Source organism: Dasypus novemcinctus, chromosome 8 (assembly GCF_030445035.2).
Source record: "Dasypus novemcinctus isolate mDasNov1 chromosome 8, mDasNov1.1.hap2, whole genome shotgun sequence".
NCBI classification, from domain to species: Eukaryota; Metazoa; Chordata; class Mammalia; order Cingulata; family Dasypodidae; genus Dasypus; species Dasypus novemcinctus.
The window spans coordinates 98,431,154-98,457,686 of record NC_080680.1 but is presented as its reverse complement, the minus strand read 5'-3'; the positions used below and the strand labels follow the sequence as shown (position 1 = coordinate 98,457,686).

Here is a 26,533-nt window from a genome sequence, read left to right as displayed (position 1 = left end):
AGAATAGAAACCACTGTTAAAGTTGTATGGCAATAGAATTATTTCTAAAGGGTAAGTGAACTATAAAACTACATGTAATATATTAGGTTTTAAAATACTCCCAAGATCTCTTTTATGGATCATTGGTAGCTTTTAGTGCCTTAACAAGTATACCTGGTTACTATAATACATAGTGCAGTAATCCCTTACCACCTACTAAGTTTATATTCCTAAAAAGTGGTGTCTGGCTAGAACGAGATCATCCAGGAATGGAATAAATGTAATTATGATAAAGATAATAAAAAACATAAAGTTTATTAACATACAATGAGTAAGTTTTAGAAGCCATCTATTTACAAAACAAAAACTTTGTTAATGTCTTTTATGTTTAAGATTTTGCTTTGTTTCATTCTAGCAAAAGGCTTAAAAAGTTTAGCCCATTACAATTATTGAATTCCTGCAGGGGCACATTTTTGGGGCCTGTTCTGTCCATGGGCTGGATGGGGGTAAAATATCTTCTCTATACAGCCATATGAATGTACTCTATACTGTCACATGAATAGGGGTAGAAGGCATTAGTCTTTTCTTCTGTTAAGGGGACTGAACTGAACCATACATCTGTAAAAGATCATACTTAAATGGACAAAAAAAGTTCTCAGAATTATGATCTTGTGGAATTAGAGAGGTGGGGTGAAGCCAAATACATGGCTTCAAAAGACATCTTTCCAAAGAAACTTTACTACCTCTAGTATTAAGTGAACATCAACCCTTTGTCCCCCCAGGGGGGTGGGCAGGAAATCAAGGTTACTGCACCAAACACTTTGTCTATGAAAAAAATACAACAATGGAATGTCATCTAATGCTTAGTAATGAGCACCAATTACTAATCAGTAGGTCTGCCTCATAGGTGTGAGAGCAATAAGTAACACACAGAGAAGCAAGTCGCTTGCATAAGCAGTGAGCTATCATGGGTTAAAAATTAAGAGAATTTTGCATTCTCTCCAAAGTGTATGCTCAGTGCCTGGAACAAGGATATTACAATATGACAATCTGCTCCTCTGTTTTTGAGCACCCACATTTATTATAAGGGAGATTACACATGCAAATAACAGAATCTGGCTCTAAGTACAAGCAAAGTCCCCAAATGTGCTAATCTCACACTGAAAAAAGGTGAATGAAAACAATGCACGTGATCCAAGTACAAGGATAAAATTGTAGCTCAATTACGTAATAAAAGTTTTATATGCTACATATGTAGACTTCTTTATCCAATAAATTAGGACAATTCTGCAATAAAATGGACAAGTTATGTCAAATAAATGTTCACCCAAAGAAAATGAGAAATCCTATTTTAGTTCAGAAAATAATGCAACCAATTTTAATTTAATCTAGATACATGTACTTTATTTACAAATATTTAGATTAATAGCATTTTGTTACATCAAATGAAGAGTACAGCAGTCTGAATAATTCCTTCTGTCACAAAAACAATAAGACCCACTGTAACTAACTTTGGGAATCAGGATATTGCACCTAAACAAGCCGCCAAGGTCTTTAGTTTGTGATTGCTACCTTATATCCAAATGGATGGTTTGTTTTGTTTTTGTAAATATATACACCTACCAGCAGGTCATGGTCCCTGGGCGAGTCCCTTGTGATGCAACAGTGTAAGCAGAGTGGATCACTATAAGTCTTTAACAGAATATACCAATCTACTTCAGGAATCTTGTTTTATAAAAAGCTAAACAAAGACAAAAATAAAGATGAGTCCACAAATTAACCAAATCCTATTTTCTGCACATTCCAGTTTTGGCTTTTATTTAACTTCAACTATACAATACTCTGGTACTACCAGGTATTTACAACCCAGAAAGATGTACTTTTACTTTCATGCCTGTAAAGAGGAATTTAAGGTGTGTATTTTAACACAGTAGCTAAGCTGAGTACATGTTGCTGAGGTTTACCTATCCTACTTCAAATAACTCCTTGATTCCCAGCCTTTGAACCATAAACTCAAATTAGAAATCAGTCAAGAGGTGAAGAACTTGGTAAAACCTAAATCTGTTGTCTAAAGAAATCAAATTAGTTCCCTTGCAATACAGTATTCTCTCAGTGGCCAAATCACCTAGTGCAAAGTAATAACTTACTTTGTATCAGCACAGACAATGAGACACCATTACAAACACTTTCCCTTTTACAAAACAATTTATGCCAACATGACATAAAACAGCCCCTCATACTATGAACACAAGGGATATCTTAAATTATTTCACTGTAGTGTTAAAAATGCACAATTTAAAATCCCTTAACAGCAGACCTGCGGTTCTGGCTGTCCAGTTCAGAATCTGACCATTCCAAAAAGGTAAAGGTATAAAAGCTTAAAATGTGCAATAAACAACCCAGCCTTTTTTCTTTTTCTATACAGTAAGGCAAGAAATGTAGCCTGTAATGCAAAACGTTTACAAAAAGAGAAAAGCAGGTTAAGCACATTGTTGATTGCACAAGAACAGTTAAGAAAATCAGCAGGTAAGCCACAGTGCAAAGATGGAACAGAATCTGCTAGTGTTAATCCTCTGATGCTGGGAGCTCTTTCCAGCCTAATATCCCCAAACACTGCCAGCACCAAGAGTGGAGCCATATTACTTGTGAACTGCAGTCATGTCTATTTCTTTGTGTGAAATGGAAGGAGTAACATGGTCACATAAAGGTCATACTGTACAAACTGGTACTTTACTGTTCTAATGCCAGTAATCAATTTATTTTCTTCATTAAAATAATATACACAGAATGTATTGTTAGTTCAGTTCCTTCAAATTTTATACATATTTACTTTCTGTTAAGGAGAAAAGGATAAAATAGTGTAAAAAAAAAAGATAAAGCTATCAATAAAGCTCATGACAAAAGATAAAGGGATATTTTCCCTGTGCAAGGCTAAGACAGAAGCAAACCTCCTCAAGAAAAATGCCTCCCACACAAGGAATTAATCCTACAAAAACAAAAAAAAGAAAGCAGTTATAGAACCCCTTTCTCTGCCATCAGAAGTCATTTCACAGCAATAAGCTTACTGCTTACAGCAGACATACTCGAATGGTTGACGATGGAGAGAAAGGCTTAAGATTATCAAATTAAACCGTACAGTGAGACAAAGCCTTGCCCAAAAAGGCAGGGAGGGGTAAAAGTCATCAAGTCCAGCATCAGTGCTCAGTTTAAATCATGTACTGGTGACATACCTATCACAAGGACAATTGAGGGGGAAAAAAAGTCTAGATTTACCATGCAGGAGAGATTACTCTACTTGCCTTTGATAACCTGATTACATCTAGTTGTTTAGCAGTTTAGTACTGTGTTAACTGTTTTTACAACAGAGTTTTTTTCTTTCTTTTTTTTTTTAATTAAACCCAGTAAGATGTACAGAAGACAATGAGGCAGTAAAAAGTACTGCTTCCAACAGACAGAGGTGAAAGGTCAAATGAGGGGCCACAGCAAAGAGGTCACTAGCAGCCACAGCCTTCTCTCTGGGGTTGGGGTTCACTGGTTAGCCGGCCTCCCTGCGGGGCTGAGGGTTTGTGTTGTACACCAGACTCGGCGGCATTCAAATCCAGGCTTCCATCCTGAATGTTCTGATAGATTTTCTTGGCAGCCTCAAGGAAGGCATCTTCTACGTTCTCTCCCCTAAGAGGCAATTGACAATTTATTCCAGAACCACAGCCTTCTACAAAAGATAAGACACCATACACTCATCTTTTGCTAACCTTTAGTCAACTGCCATGATGTCTTCAACTTAGCCACTGTCATCTAATAAGAGATTATCAGAAGACTGAGCTAAGAGAACACCATGGGAAAATACTTTCTGTTGGAAAGCATAAAAACATAATACTAAGCTGTTTCTACATGCCCTTTTTGGAAAATTGTATGTGTTTTAATCATTAAAATGCTATATAAAAAAAGAGAAAAAGAGAAAAAAACTAAGACAAATTTAAATATGCTATAAACATATAACATGACAGCTAACATAGGCAATTTCTGTGATAAAACTCCCAGAAATAAAATACCTCCAAACATGAATAACAGGATTCCAGGATTTCTATGGTCTGATTAGCCAAGAATACTCTTTTTATCATGACAGTAACGTTCATGCTTAGCCATGTTTACATTTCACTTTACTTCCCTTGGCACTACTGTATAGATGTAGCTTATAAAGGGGGGAAGGAGGGGCTAGGCTCTCCTTACCACTGCAAGGAATTTTTGGCTTAGTAAATATGGAACTATGATGGGACTCCTAGGGGTCAGTAAGGGACATGAAAGGACTATTAGAAAATGTTATTTGTGCTCCTGATTATTCTTAATAATCTTAACTCTGAGTTACTCCTTAAGTCACACTTTTTACCCTCATCAGAACATAATATATGAACAGGCCAAGCTTGTGTCTACGATGCCAAACTCAACCACAGTTGTGAAAACCAAACGCTTTAGAAATGCAGTCTCATTTATCAACCTGGGTTACCAATAAGCATAATCAAGGTAAAATCTTTAAAGTACCAAAAATTAAAATGTATTATTTTGAAATGCAGAATAGGAAGTAAAAGAATATTTGCTTACTATTCTTCCTGCCTTGAGGAATTAAATTATACATTTAAAATGCAAATTTCTCATTTTAGAGAATGATGAACACATTTTTCCTATATTCAAAGTCCTACTTGATTTGAAAAACCTGAATATAAAGGAAACATGATCTAAGTCTCAGCCATACTTACGTTTTTGCACTTGCTTCAAGGAATAACAAACCTAAAAATAAAATTTCAGATATAATTAGGACATTTCAACTTAACTCAAAGGAAGTTTCCCATCAGCTTTCAGTATTCCTATTATAATATTTAATGAGAGAATATGTATACTTGACATGGAGGGAATCTTTGTATTTGTCATTAAATACTGTACTCAACTAGAAACACATTTTCTCATTCTTAATATTTTTGTGTAGTCTGTATAAAAAATATAATTCTCAAATAATTTGCAGTATCAAAATCCCACCTTTCCTAAGTATGTCAGAAAAGCCATTAAAAATCTTAAAAGAAACCCACCATTTTCTTCAGCAAACTGTTTGGCTTCTTCATATGTAACATCTCTCTGTGCCTCCAAATCTGCTTTATTTCCTATGAGAATTATTACCTAATTTGTGACCAAAAAGAAAAACATCTTTTAAAACAAAAGCAACCATTTACACCAACCATGCAAATTCTGAAGTCCAAAAATCTTGACTGAAAAAACATCTGGGCCTAAAAAGGAAACCAAGTACCAGCAATTCTCCACCAGGCAGGACTGCAGAATCATAAAATCCTACCAACTAAGAGGGATCTTGGCAATCATCCAGGCCAGGGGTTGTCAAACTTTCTATAAAGGACCAGATCCAGATAGTATATCTTTTAGGTTGTGGGTCCCATATGGTCTCTGTCACATGTTCTCTGCTGTTTATTTTTATATTTTTTAAACCTTTTAAAAATGTAAAGGCCATCCTTAGCTCACAAGTTGCTCAGGTTATAGTTTAGCAACCCCAGGTCTAGGTCAAAGATAATTCACCTAAGTAAGATTATTAAGGGTCCATGGACAAGTGCCAGGAAATCTGTGAATGCTTTGAAATTAAACGCAAAGCGTTGGGCTCATGGACATTTCCTAGGGGAGACTTTTGTGACTCACATCAGATCTTCAAAAGGTTCTAGGACCCTCAAAAAGTTTAAAAACCACTACTTCAACTTGCTAAGGCTGCAGGTGAGAAAATTAAAGCTCAAAAATGCAAGGGGATTTGCCAAGTTTGTAGTAACTGATAACAAGTGTGTGTGTGTGTCTGGGTGGAAGGGGAAGAGAGAGCTTATTCAATGAAGTTCAAATGCAAGGGAAAATACTACACATATATAGCCACTTTAGAATAATTTATACAAGTGGAGATAGGCTAAAGTTAAAAGCAGTTCTGAAAAAAATATATACATACAGCCTTGGGAAACAGCAATTTGGCCTTTCTGGGAGTGGGGAATTGGGGATTTATATATACAACCTGTTCTTCTATATATAAACTTATTTAACACCAAATGGGAAAAATCTCCCCCATCTTCCCCTTTCCAAACAGATATGGTAATAAAGATTCAGATACTTTAAAAATGGATAGCTTCAATTAAAAGGCACTTGTACTGTTAACATTTTCAAGTGCCCACTAAGAAGGGAACATGGTTTTCATACATACTACACGGGTCTTTTAAAGAAAGGAATCACACTTAAAAAGGAAATCGATTTTTCTTTTTAAATTAAGGCTGTTCCTTAAAGTCAGAATAGCTTAATACAGGGTCATTTGTAAGATTAGTAATCAAAACAAACATTTGATGAATGAAAATACTGCCAACCCTCCCAATTCCTTAAGAATTTCCAAGCCAGACTTCATACCTCCCTAAAAAGGAGACATAAAGTAGCAGGTTAACACAGAGGCTCAGAATATCCCAGCGACATAAACAAAATGCAACCAAAATGAAAGGATATATAACTTCTAAATAGAAACCAAAGGTAACTTTACAGAAAATGCAGCATTTGAGCTGGACCTGAAAGAAAAGTAAGACTTTTTTTTCCTTCGTCTGGAAACCAGGTGAGATTTTAACACATATAAAACAGGGAGGACCTGGCTCATTTTTTAATATACTCCTCCATGGACCCTCTATGAATTTTTTGTTTTGCTTTGTTCTTTTAACATTTACTCAAAATAATTAATGTGACACAGGAACTTGTACCCTTCACTAAGTTTCACCAATGGTAGCATCTTATACAATTATAATGTGATATCAAAACCAAGTAGTCTAGGTAGATTAATATTAGCTGGAGGACAGCTGAAGGATAATATAGGGAAAGTATAACAATGATTTTGGGTAGCAGATGAGGATTGTGGTTAATAATATAAATACAGGAATGTTCTACAAGGTATAAAGAAGTGGTAATATATGGGGAATATATTAGCTAATGTAATTTATAAACTATAGTTAACATTGTAATGTTTTATAGCAAAAACAAAGTTAGTACTAAACGCTAAAAAGAATATGGGGTTTAGTTTTGGGAGCTATGAACATGATTAAGCATTTTTTTTCCTCTTCATTTTTTTCATTAACAAAGGGGACCTTGACCATGTCATTTAACTAATCTGTGTTAATCTGTACTTTCTGAACACTGGAGGAACAAATGAGTTAATAGTCAGAATTAGATGAGATATACAAATATCTGGACAGAACTTTTTAGGAGTAATACATCCATAACTTATTGAGCTGCCTTTTTCTATTTTTTTTTTTAATTTGAAATAAAGTTATTAAATAAAGAAAAAATGTAAACAACTCAAACACCCATAATGGCAGAATATACTGTGGCATAATCCACTCTATGGACTACTACTCAGCAATGGAAAAGGAAGAATGAGTAAAAAAAAAAAAAAGTGGGAAAAGAGAAAACAGGAAACAAACTGGTAAAATCTACAGACTTTATTCAGATTTCACCAGTTTTTACTCACTTGTGTGTGTGTGTGCATAGTTCTAGGCAATTTTGTCAAATGTATGGAGCTATGTCACCACAGTCCAGAAATAGCCTTTCCATCACTACAGAGGATCTGCCTTGTGCTATCCTCCTTAAAATGACATCACTCATCTCCAACTCCAATCCCCGGTAACCACCAATCTGTTCTCTTTATCTATAATTGTTATTTCTAAAATGTCTTATAAATGGAATCAAGACCTTTTGAAACTAGTGCTTTCCACCCAGCAAAATGCCCTTGAGATTATTAGTTATTACATGTGTAATTAATTATACATGAGATTATTAAGTTATTACATGTGTCAATTGTTTTTTTTACTGAGTAGTATTCCACAGTATAACTGATGGATATTTGAGTTGTTTCCAGTTTTTGGCTATTGCAAATAAAGCTGCTGTGAACAATCAATGTATAGAACTGTGTATTTACCAATAGTGGGTTTAATGTGATAATGTATGTGAAAATTTCGGGCATAGTTCCTAGCTGAACACCCATACAATGTTAACTGACTTTCAATATGATTAAATTGTTACTTCCTGATAAAATATTACCACTGATATTTACTCAACCAGGACTCTTCTAGATGCTGGGGTACAAAGCTAAGTGAAACACAGGCCTTGTTTTGAGAAGCTCAATGTCAGTCAAAACTTATGAGTGCCTTTCCTCACACTGTTCCTGGAATACCCTCCAAGGATCTATAGTAACTTCACCTACCCCTCAAGGCCCAGCTCAACTGTCACAACCTCTGTAAAGATAGTTTCTCCAAATGGCACAACTCCTGGGTTCTCTCAGATCTGTTCCAGTCACTCTATTTTAAACTCATATTTCAATCTGCTTTGCAGCATGGTTATTTGTATACCTGCTAAAAGCTCACGGGGGTCAAGGACCCAAATTTATCTTTGTATACTGCAGGGTCTACCATGGGAGTTGGCCTTTAAAGTCTCTTTTCCTAACTAATGCAGATCCCTTTTAAGATAATTTCAGATTTTGTAGTCTCTACTTGACATGACATTACCATCTCATTCATAATTTTCATTTTTCAAACCACAAACATGACCCAAACCAAGAATAATAGAATGTAAAACCTGTGTTAATAAGATTTTTTTTTTTCAAGTGTCAGGTTTTCTTCAATTAGGAATAAAACAAAGATTCTCTCATTTTTAGTACCCAAATACAAAAATCCCAACAATAAATAGCTTCCCTTTTTGGGTTAGCTTAGATGATAAAATTTTCTGTATAACAGGTGCCACTTAACTTACAGTATTTGGATTGGTGAGATTCCTTGCATCTGTCAACCAGCTGCTTAAGTGGTTATATGTACTTCTTCTGCAAAAATTAAAATTTAAAGTTGTAACTACCACAAACAATTAACATTTTAACAACAAAAATTTAAAATATATACTTCAATCAACAAATCCTAAGAAAGTCAGTATTTTTGCTTTGACTAAATTGTTACTCAGAGGAACAGTTGTTATATACAACCACATACCTTTCGAAATCTAGCCAAACATTATTTTTAAATAAGTACCTCAATATCTAACAACTCTGCTGGTTTCCTACATGTCAGGAGCAAATTGCACAAGCATATCTCCAAGACATATTTCATTAAAAAGTATGTTGCAAAACAATGCATATATTATGATCCCAGTCATGCTTTAAAAGTTTTATATCTGTGTTTATGCACATTTACATGTAAATGCATGGGCAAAATTCTTTAAAAAGCTGGAATGGAGGGAACCAAGGGGGACTTTCACCATTTACTTTATTTGTTAATGTGTCTATTGTTCGGATTTTTTACAAGACTATATTCCTGTAACACGTGCATTTTTAAAATGCAATAAAATAAAACATAGAGGTTAAGAAAAAAAAGGCATTTAATATATCTGACTGTAAACTTAAGTCCCCAGATACTGAGCTAGCTTATCTAACTTTGCACTCTTAATTTACCAGACAGCTAAATCATTTTTTAATTAGGACTGTCCTGTTTTTCCACTTTGCCCAGAAAGAGTTGTTAACACTTACAGGCTCATTTGCACTAGCCAAGTAGGCTCTAAAATAGCAAAAATTCACAATTTTTTCATTATTATAAAGAATCAATCCAGCAAAGAGACTCACAAAACATTAACCCACCTTATTTACTGGGTAAGGAAACAGAAGCTCACAAATGAGTTACACAGCCAGGCCTAGACCCTTTGCACCCGCCATGTGTCCTCCAAGTGTGCCTTGTGAATACAGTTCATGTTCTCCAGCTATCCAGTTCTCATATAAAATCAGTATTCCAAATATTTAATCCTTTCCCAGTGAGAATCAAGGACTCCTTACTCAGTCCTTCTTTTCATTGTTCAGTATCATATTATACAATAATGACCACCTAAATTTCAAAATATCCAGTGTCCTATAAATCAAAATAACAATTTTCCCAATGTTTTAAGAGTTTTCTAACAATGGCCAAATATTTTGTAAAAAGCACAAGCCTTATCACTGCTCCATATTTGTAGCACTGGCATGCCTTGCTTTTCCACAACAGATATGTCTTACTTCATGCATAAAATTTTTAACTTACACAAATCCATAAATACTTATACTTTTGACCTTTAAACTTTCAAAGCTGAAAGGGACAGGTAATTACAAAATGCCAACACTTTTAACTAGTAAACTGAAATACCTACACATCCTTTTTTTGTAAATATTAGCAAGATGATGTAAAATATATATTATTTACAAGTGCTGGGCAGTGATTCTGATAATTATTATGGTATAAAATACAAATTCACTATTATTTAAATCTGTAAATACAGTATCATCCAAATACTCATTAAATAACGCTGCTAATGCAGGGGAAAAAAAGGTGCTAAAATATTCCTAACTTTGATATGGGTGTTAGATATATCAAATGACTAATACAGCTAAATGACTGCTATGACAGGCTCTGCTGTTAATTTAGGAAAGTATCCTATTAACAAAATTAATGCCAAGAATAAAAAGTAGTATTGAAACAGGGAATTTTAAAAGTTTATAAAATGTCATGGATTAATAATGGGAAAAAAATTGGTGCCATGGCTACAATACCAATGTCATTTTAAAATGACACTGGGTCAGGCCAAGTACTAAGGCCTGAAGTACTTTTTGTTCTTTTAATTAGAGCACTTGTAGGTTTCCAGAAAAATCTTATCTAAAGTACTAAGTTCCCATATATACTACTCCCCCCACAGTTTTGTCTATTATTATGTTATGCATTAGTTTGATACCTTTGTTATCATTGATAAAACTAACTATAGTCCATACTATACATTAGGATCCACATTATGCTGTAGTGTTCTATTGGTTTTTTTTCTTTTTCTTTTTTTATATTCTGGTAACATACATACGATCTAAAATTCATAATTTTACCCACCTGCAAGTATACAATTCAGTGATGTTAATTACATTCACAATGCTGTGCTACCATCACCGCCATCCATTAACTAAAACTATTCCATCACCCCAAACAGAAACTCTGTAACAGTTAAATTATAAATGCCCCTTTCTCCAGCCCCACCGCTAATAATCTGTACTCTAATTTCTGCCTATGAATTTGCATATTCTAATTATTTCCTATCAGTGCAATAATGTAATATTTGTCCTTTTGCATCTGGTTTATTTCACACAACAAAATGCCTTCAAGATTTATGTTGTAGCATGTATCAGAACTTAATTCCTTTTTACAGATGAATACTATTGTATGTATATATAAGCATACCATGTTTTATTGTACTTTGAAGATATTTTTTTTACAAATTTAAGGTCTGTGGCAACCCTGCATCAAGCAAGCCTACAGATCCCCTTTTTCCAATAGTATGTGCTCACTTTTGTGTCTCTAGATTACATTTAGTAATTCTCGCAATATTTCAAACTTTTTCATTATTATTATATCTGTTATGGTGATCTATGATCATCGATGTTACTATTATCATTGTTTTGGGGTGCCCCAAACCATGTCCATATAAGACTGTGAACTTAATATGTTCTGTGTGTTCTGACAGCTTCACAGAACAGCTGTTCCCCATCTCCTCCTTCTCTCCCCTCATGTCTCCCTACTCCCTGACATATAACAATACTGAAATTAGACCAATTAATAACCCTACAATGAGGAAGCGGATATGGGTCAAGTGATAGAGCTCCCACCTACCACACAGGAAGTCCTGGTTTGATTCCTTCCTGGTGCCTCCTAAAGAAGACAACAAGCTGGCTCAATGGGAATGCACGGCCAGCTGACGCAACAAGATAATGTAACAAGAGACACAAGAAGAAAAAAACATGAGACACAAAACAACAACAAAGAAGCAGGGAGCAGCAGTTCCCAGAGGCTCCTAAAGAAGACGAGCAAGACTGCGAGCTGACGTGATGGGCAGATGCGGTAAGCTGACGCAACACAATGACGTGACAAGAGGCACAAGAAGAAAAACAATGAGAGACACAACAAAGCAGAGAATGGACGTGGCTCAAGCAATTAGGTGCCTCCCTCCCACATCAGAGGCCCCAGGTTCAGTTCCCGGTACCTCCTAAAAGAAACAAGGAAGACAAACAGATTTAGCAAGTGCAAACAATGAGGGGGTAGGAAAAATAAATCTTTAAAAAAAACAAAAAAGCCCTACAATGGTGTCTAAGTGTTCAAGTGAAAGGAAGCATTACGAGTCTCTCACTTTAAATCAAAAGAAGTGATTAAGCTTAGTTAAGGCACATCTAAAACCAAGACCGGCCAAGAGAGAGGCCTCTTGTGTCAAACAGTTAAGCCAAGTTGTAAATGCAAAGGAAATGTGTTTAAAGGAAATTAAAAGTGCTAGTCCAGTGAACAGAGAAGTGATAAAAAAAAAGCAAAACATCCTTATTGCTGATATGGAAAAAGTTTTAGTGGTCTGACTAGAAAAGCAAACCAGCTACAACATTCCCTTAAGTCAAAGCCTAATCCCTAGCAAGTCCCCAACTTTCTTCAATTCTATGAAGGTTAAGAGAGGTGAGGAAGCTGCAGAAGAAAAATCTGAAGCTAGCAGAGTTTGGTTCATGAGGTTTAAGGAAAGAAGCTGTCTCCATAACATCAAAGCGCAAGGTGAAGCAGCGGCAAGTTATCCAGAAGATCTAGCTAAGATAAATGATAAACATGGCTTTACTAGGGAAGCGGATCTGGCCCAATGGATAGGGCGTCTGCCTACCACATGGGAGGTCCAAGTTTCAAACCCAGGGCCTCCTGACCCGTGTGATGAGCTGGCCCATGCAGTGCTGATATACGCCAAGGAGGGCCATGCCACACAGGGGTGTCCCACGTGTAGGGGTGTCCCACATGCAAGGAGTGCGCACCATAAGGAGAGCTGCCCCATGCGAAAAAAGGGCAGCCTGCCCAGGGATGGCGCCACACACAGAGAGCTGACGCAACAAATGACACAACAAAATGAGACACAGATTCTGGATACCACTGACAATACAAACAGGCACAGAAGAACACACAGGGAATGGACACAGAGAGCAGACAACTGGGGGGGCGGGGGGGGCAGGGAAGGATCTTAAAAAAAAAAAGATGGCTATACTAAACAAGAGATTTTCAATATAGACAAAACAAAATGTGTTCTTCATTAAAATAAGCATAGAAAATGCAAAACTAAATAATATTAAACAGTAAAGAATTTCTTTACTACAGAACTTCTCAGGATCCTAATTTGTTAATATGCATTGTGACTTTTGGAGAAGGAAACAGTATTTTCATTTCCCAGAAGAAATATGCTTGAATGTTAAATTTTTTTTTTTTACAAGATTTATTTTTTATTTCTCCCCCTTCCACTCCCCCCCAGCTATCTGCTCTGCTCTCTGGTCCATTCGCTGTGTGTTCTTCTGTGACCGAGTCTATCCTTATCAGAGGCACTAGGAATCTGTGTTTCTTTTTCTTGCGTCATCATCTTGTGTCAGCTCTCCATGTGTGCAGGGCCATTCTTGCGCAGGCTGCACCTTCTTTCGCGCTAGGCAGCTCTCCTTACGGAGTGTACTCCTTGCGCGTCGGGCTCCCCTATGTGGGGGACACCCCTGCGTGGCACAGCACTCCTTGCACACATCAGCACTGCGTTTGGGCCAGCGCCACACAGGTCAAAGAGGCCCGGGGTTTGATCCGTGGACCTCCCATGTGGTAGACGGATGCCCTAACCACTGGGCCAAGTCCGCTTCCCTTGAATGTTAAATTAACACTTGGTCCTACCTCCCCACCCCTACTCCCCAAAAAAGTGAGACATAAGTCACTTGCATCAAAGTGAAATGTGATGATCTAGTTGACAGTAGACAAACATCAGAGGGTCTTATGAAGTGGCAGTTTTCCATGTTCTCCAACGCCAAAACTTTACAGTCCAGTTTTGTTACTTTTTAACAAGTGCTATGAATTTTCAGAAATAGCCATGTTGAAATAACTTTAATCTTGCCGCATGCAGTTTTTTTTTTGTTTTTTGTTTTTGCATGCAGTTTTGACAGCCACTTAACCCATTTCAGGACAATTAAATACACAAATACCTTCAGATGCATAAAAAATAACTTTTTATAATCTACCATGTTAGATTAGCAGAACTACTTAATTCTTTGCTTGGACTTATTTTTGAGAAGGTGTAAATCTTAACTCTAGAGATTGAATAGAAGTAGTAACTACTGCCTTCTACTTACAGGAAGATGAATTTTGGTATAACACAGTTCACCTCAAATAATTCAACTAATGCTGCTTTTCTGAAATTTATTCTGCCATTTACTCCACCTCTCATCTAAAATTTTTCTTCAGTCACACCCACTTTCAGAAAAGGAAATCAATGTATTATATCATCAAGTTTTACACAGCAATTTAGGGAAAGAAACATAAAACCCTAATAAGTTCATTTATAGTCATACAATTTCAAACAAATGAATGCCTAAATCAATGGGGGTGGGGGGGGAGAGGGAGAGGGAACGAAATAACACACAACCCAAAAGAGATTTGTTTTTTCCAAGTATGAAAGTTGTAGTCTCTTACCTAGTGATATCGTACACCATAAGAGCTCCTGCAGCTCCTCTGTAGTAACTTCGTGTAACAGCCCTAAACCGCTCCTGTCCTGCTGTATCCCAAATCTGCAGCTTGATTTTTTGGCCACTAACTTCAATTATTCTTGTACCAAATTCAACACCAATTGTGTGAGGACAATCAGCCATAACTGTTAGGGAGGAAAAAAATATGATATCCCCAACTTCCAGAAAACTTCAAATTAAGAACAATGGGGGAACATTCACTGAATAATCAAATGACATTAATGTTTATAGGCTATAAATATATTAAAGCTCACTGAAAACAAATTAGCAAAGACCCAGAAGTAAGAAGTCAGAGAAATGTAGTTAAACTACAACTGGAGTCAGTAATTTCTTCTGTAAAGAGCCATATAATAAATATTTTAGATTTTGTAGGTGATACCAGTCTCTGTCACAACTACTCAGCTATGCCAACCAAGTACAAAAGTGGCCACAGACAATACATAAAATGAACAGGGTCATGTTCCAATAAAACTTTACAAGAAGTTTTGTAAAGTGGCTGGATTTGGCCTGCAGGCCATGGTTTGTTAATCCCAGCCAGGGCTCAAAGAAAGACTAAAAGTAAGGATTTTAATAAATACTTCCCAATACAAACGTCATAATTATTTAGCATTCTGATAATTATTTCATGAAACAAATCAAAGATTTTAGGAGTCATTTTTATTCTGGAAAATATTATCAGTGTCTCAAAGGAAATCATCTTGTTTAAAATATACTTAAAATTATACATTTACAAGTTATAAATGTCTAAATCAACAGGACAAGTTTACATAGTGCTGGATGCGCCATAAAATGTTACATCAAACCTCTGTGATGAGGAGGATAAAAATGCCATAGAAACAATTTCAACTACATAGAAACTATATCAACTATATTTAGCATATCAGTTACATAAAACAAACTTATCTCTTCCCCTATCATATAAAACAGAGCTGTACTTTGAATCTTAATCACACTGGTCATGAATGAATATAAGAAAAACCCTATTTTAAACATTTTAAATCTACTATTTCATTAACAAAAGATATTTGATGCAAATTTCCCCTAAAAATAATTTCTATAACAAAAATTCAGAGAATAATGAAATGAGACAAGACTATTTAAATCTGACATTATGTGATGCATTAAAAAAATTAACTTCTTTTACCATCAGGAATTCTAACAAATGAGTCAAATTATATGTTGTGTATAATAAAAATCATCACTAAATAACGTAGGAAAATGACTATAAAGAAATCTAGTCTTTTACCTCACATACTAAACTTACATTTTTTTTCTGTAAATTGATGAAGCAAGCAAGATTTTCCTACTCCCATGTCCCCTGTTTAAAAAAAGAAAAGTTTCATGTGGCAATTACATTTCTCAATTTTATACCCTTATAATATATTCAAAGACAGTGATACCTCTTACTATACCACATCACAAAGTTCTGGGATACTTAGAATCAAGTTATAGTTCCCTATTTTATAATGAATTCAAAAGATCTTATTGATCAGTTTCACTGTGATTATAAACTGATTATTCTCACCTATAGCAGTAACAGAATTTGGTAAATTAATTACTACTTTAAGAAACAGCCACTAGCGGGGAAGTGCCTTTTTATAGAAACTGTTATGGTATTTTTCACTTTGAGCAGTTTCTGTGGGACACCAAATTTTACTTTGTTCTTTTCCTGGGATAGCATATAACAAGGAGATATAACAAATGGAGTCTTGGAAGCCTGATTCACTAAGTCCCCTGGTCTTATCTCGTATTCTTTTATTTCTTATAGAATTCCACAGAAGCGAAAGAACTATTTGTATTACATGAAGAGCATAAGAGAACAGATGTCATCCATGACTGTACTACAGCACTTTTACTCTTGATAAAGGAAGCATTACAAAGTCACTCAGTTCAACTTTAAAGCATACTATTTTAATATAAAGATTTAATTGAAAAACAAGTGTACTTCTAGCTGTCCTCTTAACAACTATACTTTAAGCAAAACGCTTCTTGAAACTTAAGGGGAAAACCATCAACATTATATTTCATATATATAAAACAACTTATTCTGAATCAAAAAATGTTCTCTACCAATTTTTGGGATCTAGGGGGATCTGAGGGTTTTTCTGAAATTTTTTGGAATTTCAGCACTCCTAGGAAATTCATCTTAGTCTCCACACTAACAAGCTTTCAGGAATTTCTCAAGAAATACCAGTATCACTTCACAAAGTACCCAGCATTATTTATAGAAGTGCACAAGGCCACAATAGTAAAGGTATACAGTTAATGCAAAACTAAATATTATCAAGGGAGCTTTAATTTTGCAATAAAGAAAATCAGTCTCCTCTTGAAGTGGTATGTTTGTATTAATAAATATTTTTTATATTAATCTTCTTTGGGGAACAAGAGTTTAAGTTAAACAAACTTACCAATAATAATATATTTAAAGATGTAAGAATAGTTGTATGGTGCAGTTGCCATGGTGGCACTAAAAACAAAGAAAACTGAGTTACTTCAGAAGGAAAGTATACACAAGTTATCCAGGCTGATCACTGTTATCCTTTAAAGAAACATGAAACAAAGCAACTGAATACAAACAAAATGTAGGTTATGATAATTCATAGTAAAACTGCCATTTCCCAAACTGATCAAATGTAAATTTCCTTGGATGACAGTTGCTTTAACATTCTCATGGATTATTCATAGTTTCATATAAACTATTTATACAAAAACTCTAATATTTCACTTTAAGAAATATCCAAGAAGAAATGGAAAATTTCAAACAAGGAAATGTTTACAAATTAAACTTAATTTTAAAGCCCCCAGTTCTTTCATCTGACAACTGAATTACTGATGGTCTACTTGTCAGAACTCTGGTTTTATGAAAGAATGGTAGAAAAAGTAACCACTAACTTCTAAGCACAAACAGATTTACTCTACTTTAAATTGATTGTTAGCATTGCAGCCAAAGAACGAACAGTATTATTTCCAAACCAAATTTATAGTTAGATGACCAACATGAAACTGTTGTTTTTATAGGTATAATATTTATGACCCTTCTCAGCCTGAAGCAGTCAAAGTCGACATCATTGCAAATCCCTCAAGTTTGAGGAATAAGCAAAAATAAGGGGGGAGGGCAACCACTGACTAGAGCATATTAAGTCCTGCTAAATGCTACCTAGAAGCTAAGAGAAATAATGGCATAAAATAGTACTTGTGGTTGGAAAATTTTAAAGTTTCTGTATTAAAAGATATTTTTAAAAATCACAACCTATTCTTTACCTTGGATAAACAACCTAAAGAAGTCTAATTTCTCTACTTTCAAGAGTAATATTTAAAAACTCTCCAATTTATTCAAATGAGTACCCTGAATGTATAGCCACTATGCTAGATATTAAAAAAAAAAAGGGTTAAATTTTAATACTTATATAGTTTCCAATACAATTTATTTGCAAACTAGTTTTCAGCGTAAGGACAGGAAAAGTCTTCATATAATGAAAATTTAATCCCATTTTTAAAAAATTTTGATTTACAGTATCTTTTTTATCTGTTTTGGTTACCTGTACCTTACACAAGCCAGATATTTGAAATGATTACAGAAATTCTGAAGTTAACATTTTAAAATATACCATATTTCAAATAAAATTTCCATATAACTAATAATACTTAACCTTTAGAGAATATACATTTAAAATAAGTGAACTGTTAATAGGGAAGATATTAATTACAATAATTTATCAGACTCACTTCACACAATACAGTCTTCTCACTTAGCTGTATGTATCACATTCAGCAAAAGTAGATGCCCTGCTACCCATCCCAGCTTGACATGTTGTAACACATTTATAATTAGTCTTCTAAATTACAGAAAACTCCCTTAACCAGTTCTTTCAGAAAAGGGAGTTCTTCTAGTTAGATTAACTGATTCTGAAAATTATAGTAACTCAATTCCCTTTTCCAGACGCTAGGTACTAAAGAAAACTTTTAAGAATGAAGTTTGGTATTATTATTTTATTATTACTTTACTTGTTTTTTCAGCTTTGTTTCAGGGGAGGTTTTTTTTTGTTTTTGTGTGTTTCATTTTAATGGTTGTTTCTTTTTCTTCTTATTTTCTTATAAATGTTACATTAAAAAAAAGAGGTCCCCATATACTCCTCACCCCTCCCACATCAACAACCTCTTTCATCATTGCAGCACATCCACTGCACCTGGCGAATACATTCTGGAGTACTGCTGCACCACATGGACAGTGGTCCACATTGTAGTCCACACTCTCCCCCAGTCTACCCAGTGAGCCACGACAGGACACACAACGTCCAGCATCCGTTAGGGGAGGTTTCTGATCACAGAAGGGACACAATTGTGGCAGGGGAGATTCACTGGTGTGGGGTGTCAGTGATGGGGGAATGTGTGAGGAGGGATAAACCCAGGGCATTCCTCTATGGCATATGAATATGTTTCAGTGGTCATGGGGCAATGTTTTGTTGGGTGGAGACCCACATAATAAGCAAAGAACACTGAATTCCCATCCTGCAAAATCTTTTTACATTCTCTCATAGAATGGCAAGAGCCCCCCAAGTACATAGGCAGTGCCTAGAGAAGGAGGACAGACCATTATGCTAGGCCTTTGATATTGATGGTTGTACTTATGAACCTTTACTCCAGATACTGAAACTTAGCCTAATATTATATATTGCCTAAGAGTACCTCCTGAAAGCTTTCTTGTTACTCAAATGTGGCTTCTCTCTATGCCAAACTCAGCATATAGTGACCTTCCCCCCAGGTTAAGAGGCCCAGGGACATGACTCCTGGAGATGAGCCTCCCTGGCACCAAGGAATTATTACCAAGAACCAACTCTTTCCTTCTAATTTTTTTTTTTTGAGGTACTGGGGGCCACAGAAGCCGGCACTCAACCACCGAGGCACATTGGCTTCCCTGAGTTGGTTTTACCATTTGTTTTGCTTGTTTTCTGTTTGTTTTCTTTATGAGGTACTGAGAAAACCAACACGGGACCTCCCATGATGGAGGCAGGCGCTCAACTGCTTGAGCCACATCCACTCCCTCTAAATTTTAATTCCTCTCAAACTCCCCCTTCCCTATTCCCACTTGGGAAAAAAGTCATCACTCCCTATCACCTTTACATTACTGTTTCTTTCATGCTCTTCCCTTCTGATTTTCCTATTCCCTTTCCCTTTTCTAGCTAAAAGTCACAGTTGTACATACCTTGCTTTCTTCCATTTAATAAGTTAAAACTGTGGCCTCTAACAAATACCAGTTTCTACATCAAATGCCCTAAAAACTAACCATGAGATTATAACTCACTCCTGAGTTGTACTACTTCACTACACTTAATTATCACACAAAGTATTTAATTAAATATCTACTAAGGTAACTAATTTTGAAAATGTTTTTAAAAAATTACAAAGTATTAATATAAACTATTTCTAAATAAGAGATCACATTACACATTTTCTGGTTCAAGTTTCTTACAAAATCACCAATTTTAAAACTCTAAAAGCAGAGTTAAAACTATTCAAACTTAACTAATTTTAGTAGACAAGGAAGGCAGAAAATATCTTTCACAATAGCTACCAACACAAAAGTTTTCCTTTTCTTATTCTAAGATAACAGGCTAGGTTTAAATAGGTTTAAATATACCATACCCCCACATTATTTTCAGTCCAAATTTCGTAAATGTGTCTTCAAATGGCCCCATTTAAATATTGAATATCACTTTCACAAGGGATTTGTTAACCTAATCTCTTGAACATGAAACATACCACTATTAAAGTGAAGAATATATTATGTAGCTTTGGAAGAGAAAAAAGTCCCCCCACTCCCACCCCATTTAGAGGGCTTTTGCTTTACTTACTTTGAGAACTCAAACAGCACAACACGCAGATGGGGATCCAAAATAGGCAAGAAATAGTGGTCTAGTTCAAACACTGAAAACATGAGTCCACTCAACACTACAACCTCTATTGATTAACAAACTTGACAATATTCTATGTAATTTGTGTACAACTCCTGGTGCAATTAAAAGACCCTTTCTTCCATGTTTTAGAAAAGGAATTTGAAAAATAAAGCTCACATGTAGATAAGATCTCCTTTAAAGCCTTTGCCTTCTTTAAGAAAAAAGGAGTACTGCATTTCAGGAAAAAGGCATCTCTAAATACACAATTAACAATTTGTCAACTAATAACAAAAAATTGTTACTTTTTATTGTGCACTTAACATATGCCAGGCAATATGCTAAGCACTTTACATGCAAGCTCTTTTAATCTAAGATAATTATTATTACCCTCATTTTAAGGTGAGGAAATAGACTCAACAGGTAAGCAACATGCCCTGATCACTAGATGGTTTGGCATATGCTGATTCTAGGAATGTTTCTGACTTCAGAGAAGCCCCTCTTAACCACTACACAATCCTGTCTCCTCCATGTAGTTAGAGATGGCAGTGCTTCAGGACACAAACCTTTTTGAGGTCATGCACTTAGTTCTAATTTAATATTCTGAATAACCAGTATTAAATAATTGTATTCAGAGGATAGACAGTGATAAGAATTTGTAGATACAGATGAACAATAATACTAGTAATAGTAATTTATTCTATGTCTACTTACTGAAGTGTCTTAAGGGAACATTTGTTAAGAGTAAACCATATGATGCTACTCTACTGCTTTTCTCAATACTGTCTTAAATAATTCCTACTTAATTCTTACAACTCTACAGAGTCCATGATCATTATAACCATGTAAAAACGAAAGGTTTGGAGAAATTCATTAATTTGGCCAGTGTGACAAAGTTAGTAAATGGCAGTGCTAGAACTTGAACCCATGTGTGATTACAAAGACCATGATTCTATCAAAGGTAGCTTATTTAAAGACATATACAAATATATGTCTTTGTATAGACTGATAAAAGCAAAACAACCAAAATCAGAGAAAAAGGATAATTTTTTTATTTTTAAAAATTTAAAATAATAGTACTATCAGTGCATACAAAATTTAGCTCTAACCTTTCTGACTGTCAAGAGAAATGTTTACTAAATACTTTTTTTTTTTTAGGATTTTTAAAAAAATTTATTTCTCTCCCACCCCCTCCCGGGGTTTGAACCGTGGACCTCCCATGTGGTAGGTGGATGCCCTATCCATTGGGCCAAGTCCGCTTCCCCTAAATACATAGTAACACTAATCACTGAGCCAAGTATTCAAGGTGCCTCTTATTTTTTCTGTTGTTTTTTAAGGGACTTCTTATAGATATTAATTATGCTTAATATTGCTTTAATAAAAGATTTCTCAACCTCATCTCTTGAACACAAACCATACCACCGTTAAGGTGAGAAATTATTTAAAAATGAGGTATGTTATCACATAAAAACCTGGAACATACTTTTTTTCTCTTAACAAAATCATGGACATATTTCCAGGTCAATACATTTGAAATGTGCAAGTACAGATGAGAAGACAGGCACTTTCAATCATATGTGCTACTCATAGGTGTCGGAATGACCACATTTTTGGAAAGTAATCAGTATATTTTAAAAATTTTTAAATAACCCAAATCACTAGCTGGCCCAGATATCCACTTAGAAGTTATCCTATAGAGACATAAAACTATAGAATATAAGTGCATTTAACACAGTTTTACAACAAAAAACTGGAAACAATCTATACTCCTACCAACAGGGAAATGACTGAATAAAGCACATCCATACTATGAAATAATACGAATCTATTTTAAACACCATTTAGATCTAGAAAATACATCCATGACTTTGTAAGTGAAAAGAAGTATGTTGCAGGGGAGCAGATATGGCTCAAGCAGTTAAGCACCCGCCTCCCACATGGAAAGTCCCAGGTTTGTTCCTGTTGTCTCCTAAAGACAAACAAACAACAAGCAAACAAACAAAAAAATCAACTCAAGGGAGGCAATGTGGCTCAGTGGTTGAGTGCTGGCCTCCCATATACAAGGTCCCCAGTATCTCAAAAAAAAAAAAAATTATTTTGCAGAGTTTTATGCAACAGCATACCCCACTTTAAAATACCTACACAAATACTTAACCCTTTATGTATATAGTATGGAAGGATACACACCAAATTGTTAAAAATGAATACATGGGATGAGAGTAGAAACGGAAGGGAAGGAGGAAATTAACTTCACCTACCTCTGTACTGCCTTCTCATAATGAACATGTTCTATATTCATAATTTTAAAAAACATACAAAATAGAGAAAATAAAGGACTGTCACCTAATTTTTAAAACTCTTACATAATTCTAATATACAAACAAGTTAAAGAATAAACAGAAATTTTTTTAAAACTTCCCACTCATACATTTCAAACATTATTTCCACATTAACCAGTAATATGGGGAACATGATGTGAAGCAAATCACATGATCGGCCTCAAAAAAGAAAAAAAAAGGCAAGAGTAGAGGATATTTCTTTAAAATAGTTTGGCTGCTTACTGTATTGGTTTATGGCACTATGTCTGACAAATCCTTTCACAACTGTTATACAACTTTTATTCTACTCCTTAGAACAGATAATGTTCTACTGTATAATTTTTACATCATTGATTTTAAGACTTAACAAGTAAAAAGCAAGCCACTATTACAGGTCATTTAAATTCTTATCCTCATTGTTCACAATGGTAAGATTTTATTTTACATGCACGACATTTTGCAAAAAACACCTAAGCCAAGATGGACAGCTCATGTGATCCTAATACAAAAATATCTGTTAAGCATCTACTAATCACAAAGCACAGTGCTAGGCACTGACAATATATTTATGAACAAAAATGACAACACTGTCATAAAACTGCTCTCATGGAAATCAAAAATGGAACCCATTTTGATATGCTTACAGGACCATTAAAATGGAATGCTACTTGATTTGTCAGTCAGATGAACACAAAACTTTTGTAGTTAATCTAATAGTCTAACCTAATCTGAAGGGTCAATTTCCTTTTCTGAACAGTAGTTCAATCTCTGAAAATAACCTATCCCCTTCTGACACCCAATTAAAAAAAGACCCTCCACTTTTGTCAAGATAGTTAATGCCACATTGTACGTGAATTAATAATGTGAATATAAGGATAAAACTGATTCCTAAATGTATCAACAGAAAGACAAAACTTTCTAGCTAATTATGATGGTATGATATGAACAGGAAATAAAGTACTAAATTACTGTACCTCTGTTTGGAAGAAAAGGGCATGGGGGATGGGAGGGGAGCTCTTCACTTACTACTGGAATTAAAGGAATTTGCAGATGAAAAGATATGTCAGATCCGCTTCAAAAAAAACTTAGGGAGCAGGGGCCAGGGGGATATAGACGAAACAAGAGGACCACTGCTGACACTGTCTGATGACACAGGAAGGCTCATTACAGTATTCTACTTTGTATATGCTTAAAATTTTCCAGAATAAGTTTTAAAAGAACTTTTAAAAGTCAAGTATCTAGTGCTTTTTCTAGCCATACATGGCAATTTTCTCCACAGAAATATTTTGAGCTTTTTGGAAAAGAAACTTCTCAATAGCCCTGGTTTCAACATTGTTTATTAGCCTTAATAAAGTTTCTTCTAACAGTACATCTTTCTAAGATTACGCTAAGATATTTGATATTGATAAAACTCAATTTTAAGAACACTCCAAATCCTACTGCATAGTTGAAAAATGCAGCAAATACAGTTTAACAGAAAATATAAAAAGTTAAGACTTTTAAATGTAGCTTCAATTACAAGGAATTTTTAAGTTATTAAGTTTTTCCATTTTTACAATAACTGTCATTTACTGAGTGCCTAATATATGCCAGCTACTTTATAAACAATCTCTAATCCTCAAAACTTATTTTGTAGATAAGGAAATCAGCTCAGAGGTGTGTTATACACATGGTCATACACAAAGAAGTGGAAAGCTAGGATTAAGGCCCAGATCTAAATCTAAAGCTCTCCTAAGCCATGCTCTTCTCATCCATTCAAGCACCCACTATGTGAAAGGCATTGTTATAGGCACTGGGGCACCTACTATATACCACACGTTATGCTAAAGGCTTCAAATCACATTTAATCCTTAGAACAAAGTTGAAGGTACAGCTATCCCCTTTATAGATAAGGACAACAAGTCTAAAAGATTAAGTAACTTGCTTAAGGTCACTTAACTAGGAAGTGGCAGTAATGGAGTGGGAGCTGTAGGCAATATGACTCTAAACTGTTAACTACTATACTACATTGCTTCAAGGCATGACCAAATAAAAGTGCCTAAGGAGAACTTTTAAGAAAAATTGTGGAAAGCCTTGGGTTGGAGGTGGGGGGTTAGCTATAGTGCAAGGTCAAGCCTGTTTTCAATAACCATATCTAAATAAAAGGCATAATCAGTGTGGTGTAATAATTAAATGAGCAATAAACTTTGCAAAAAAACAAATCTAAACTCTGACAATTGCTATGGGACCACCAGGAAAGTACTTCAGTCAGGGAACCCCAGTTCCTTCTTCACTTATAAAACGGAAACTTGCCATCTCTCCCCTGGGGTTGTGAGAATGTGGACTAGCAATGCAGTGGCTGACATGATGGTCTTTGGGTTATAAAGTGATTATCAGCTGTCATCCAATCCGAACATAGGAAAATCGGAATTAAATTGTAGTTGCATTTTAAATAACCATGTCTCTCTCCCTAGTAGGAAAGGCACAGTTTTGATGTAGGCACCATCAATAATTAACCATAGCACAACTTCAAGCCTCAGTTTCTTCACGTGTAACGTGGGCCAACTAACCTCCAAGGGCTACGGGAGGCAAAATAAAGGTGTGAAGACTCCCTCTCAGTAGAAATGTAAACCCTCGAAACACGTTTGCTCCTTCCGTTTTTCTTAAACTGGTGAAATGCCAAAACTTATTTTCTTCTTCGTTTATTTCTAGATGCCATCTGGGTTCACAGCCTTATTGGATGCCATAGGCCTTACCAAAAGCAGAACCTTGCAAGCAAAGACCCAAACACCTCTTCCTCAGCCCGAGTCCCGAGACAGTTTACCTACATCAACAAGGACACCCGGAGCCAGCCAAGATGCCGGCGAGCCTGCGAGGTGCTGCCTTTTGTGAAACTCGGTGCCAGATGAGACCTATGGGACGGGGAATGCCACATCTGGGGCTCGTGGGTTGGAAGGTGGTGGGACACGCGTGGATAAATACCGCGGGGGTGGTCTGCAGCGGCGAAGAAAGGCAGCCAGGAGGGAAGGGCCTGCCCGGTCCGCCGAGGAGGCGGGGAAGGAGAGGTTGGAACACACCCTATCCCGCACGCCTCGAAGGTCTCGCCCGGGGCGGGGAAGACAAGGTGGCTTTGGCCGGAGCAGCGCGGAAGACACCGTCCGCCCCCGCACGCCAGTCTGGTCAGGCGCGGCGCGACGGCGCCCACCGCCGACCCCCGGCTCCTCGCGGCCTGACACGGCCTGCCCGCCACGGCGCCGCCCGCCTAGAGGCCGGGCTCGCGTAGTCGCCACCCGCCACCCGTCAGAAGAGCCGGGCGGGGAGGCGTCAGCGAGACGGACACGGAGGAAGGCCTGGCTGGGTTACCTGGGGGGTTGCTGGTGGCTGGGCAGCTTTCCGGGAGGGAGGGGGGGCGTCAGGACGAGGAAGAGGGGTGCGGAAGCAGCAAGAGAGGAAGCGGGGACAGTCGGCCGAGGACCCGGCAGGAGGGAGGGCTGTACGAAGAGGTGCAGACACAGTGACGGCAGTAGCGGTGGCAGCGGCGACTGCTCCTGCGGCTCCCTCCTGCTCCTCCTCGGGCTGGTCCAAGATGGCGGCGCTCCCTGCACAGGGTTTCCTGTCACCCTCGCAGTGGGCCAGACCACAAAAGAAGGGGGGAGACTGATGCGCGCGCAGCTGGCGGAGCCCGGAAGAGGGTAACCGAGGCCCGGCGCGCTAGCCACGCCCCTCCCATAGTCCTCCCCTCAGGACTC

General features: G+C 36.4%; 1 protein-coding gene across 1 annotated transcript; it reads right to left on the bottom strand.

Moving 5' to 3' along the window:
- Positions 1–1,355: 1,355 nt before the first annotated feature.
- On the bottom strand, positions 1,356–26,533 carry RAB14 (RAB14, member RAS oncogene family). The gene is made up of 8 exons (XM_004483565.5): positions 26,148–26,533; positions 17,005–17,063; positions 15,861–15,914; positions 14,544–14,721; positions 8,791–8,857; positions 5,061–5,148; positions 4,734–4,764; positions 1,356–3,651 (listed from the first exon to the last, which is right to left on the bottom strand). The coding sequence occupies exons 2-8, from the start codon at positions 17,054–17,056 to the stop codon at positions 3,474–3,476; spliced, it is 648 nt and encodes a 215-aa protein (XP_004483622.1). The 5' UTR covers positions 17,057–17,063; positions 26,148–26,533; the 3' UTR covers positions 1,356–3,473.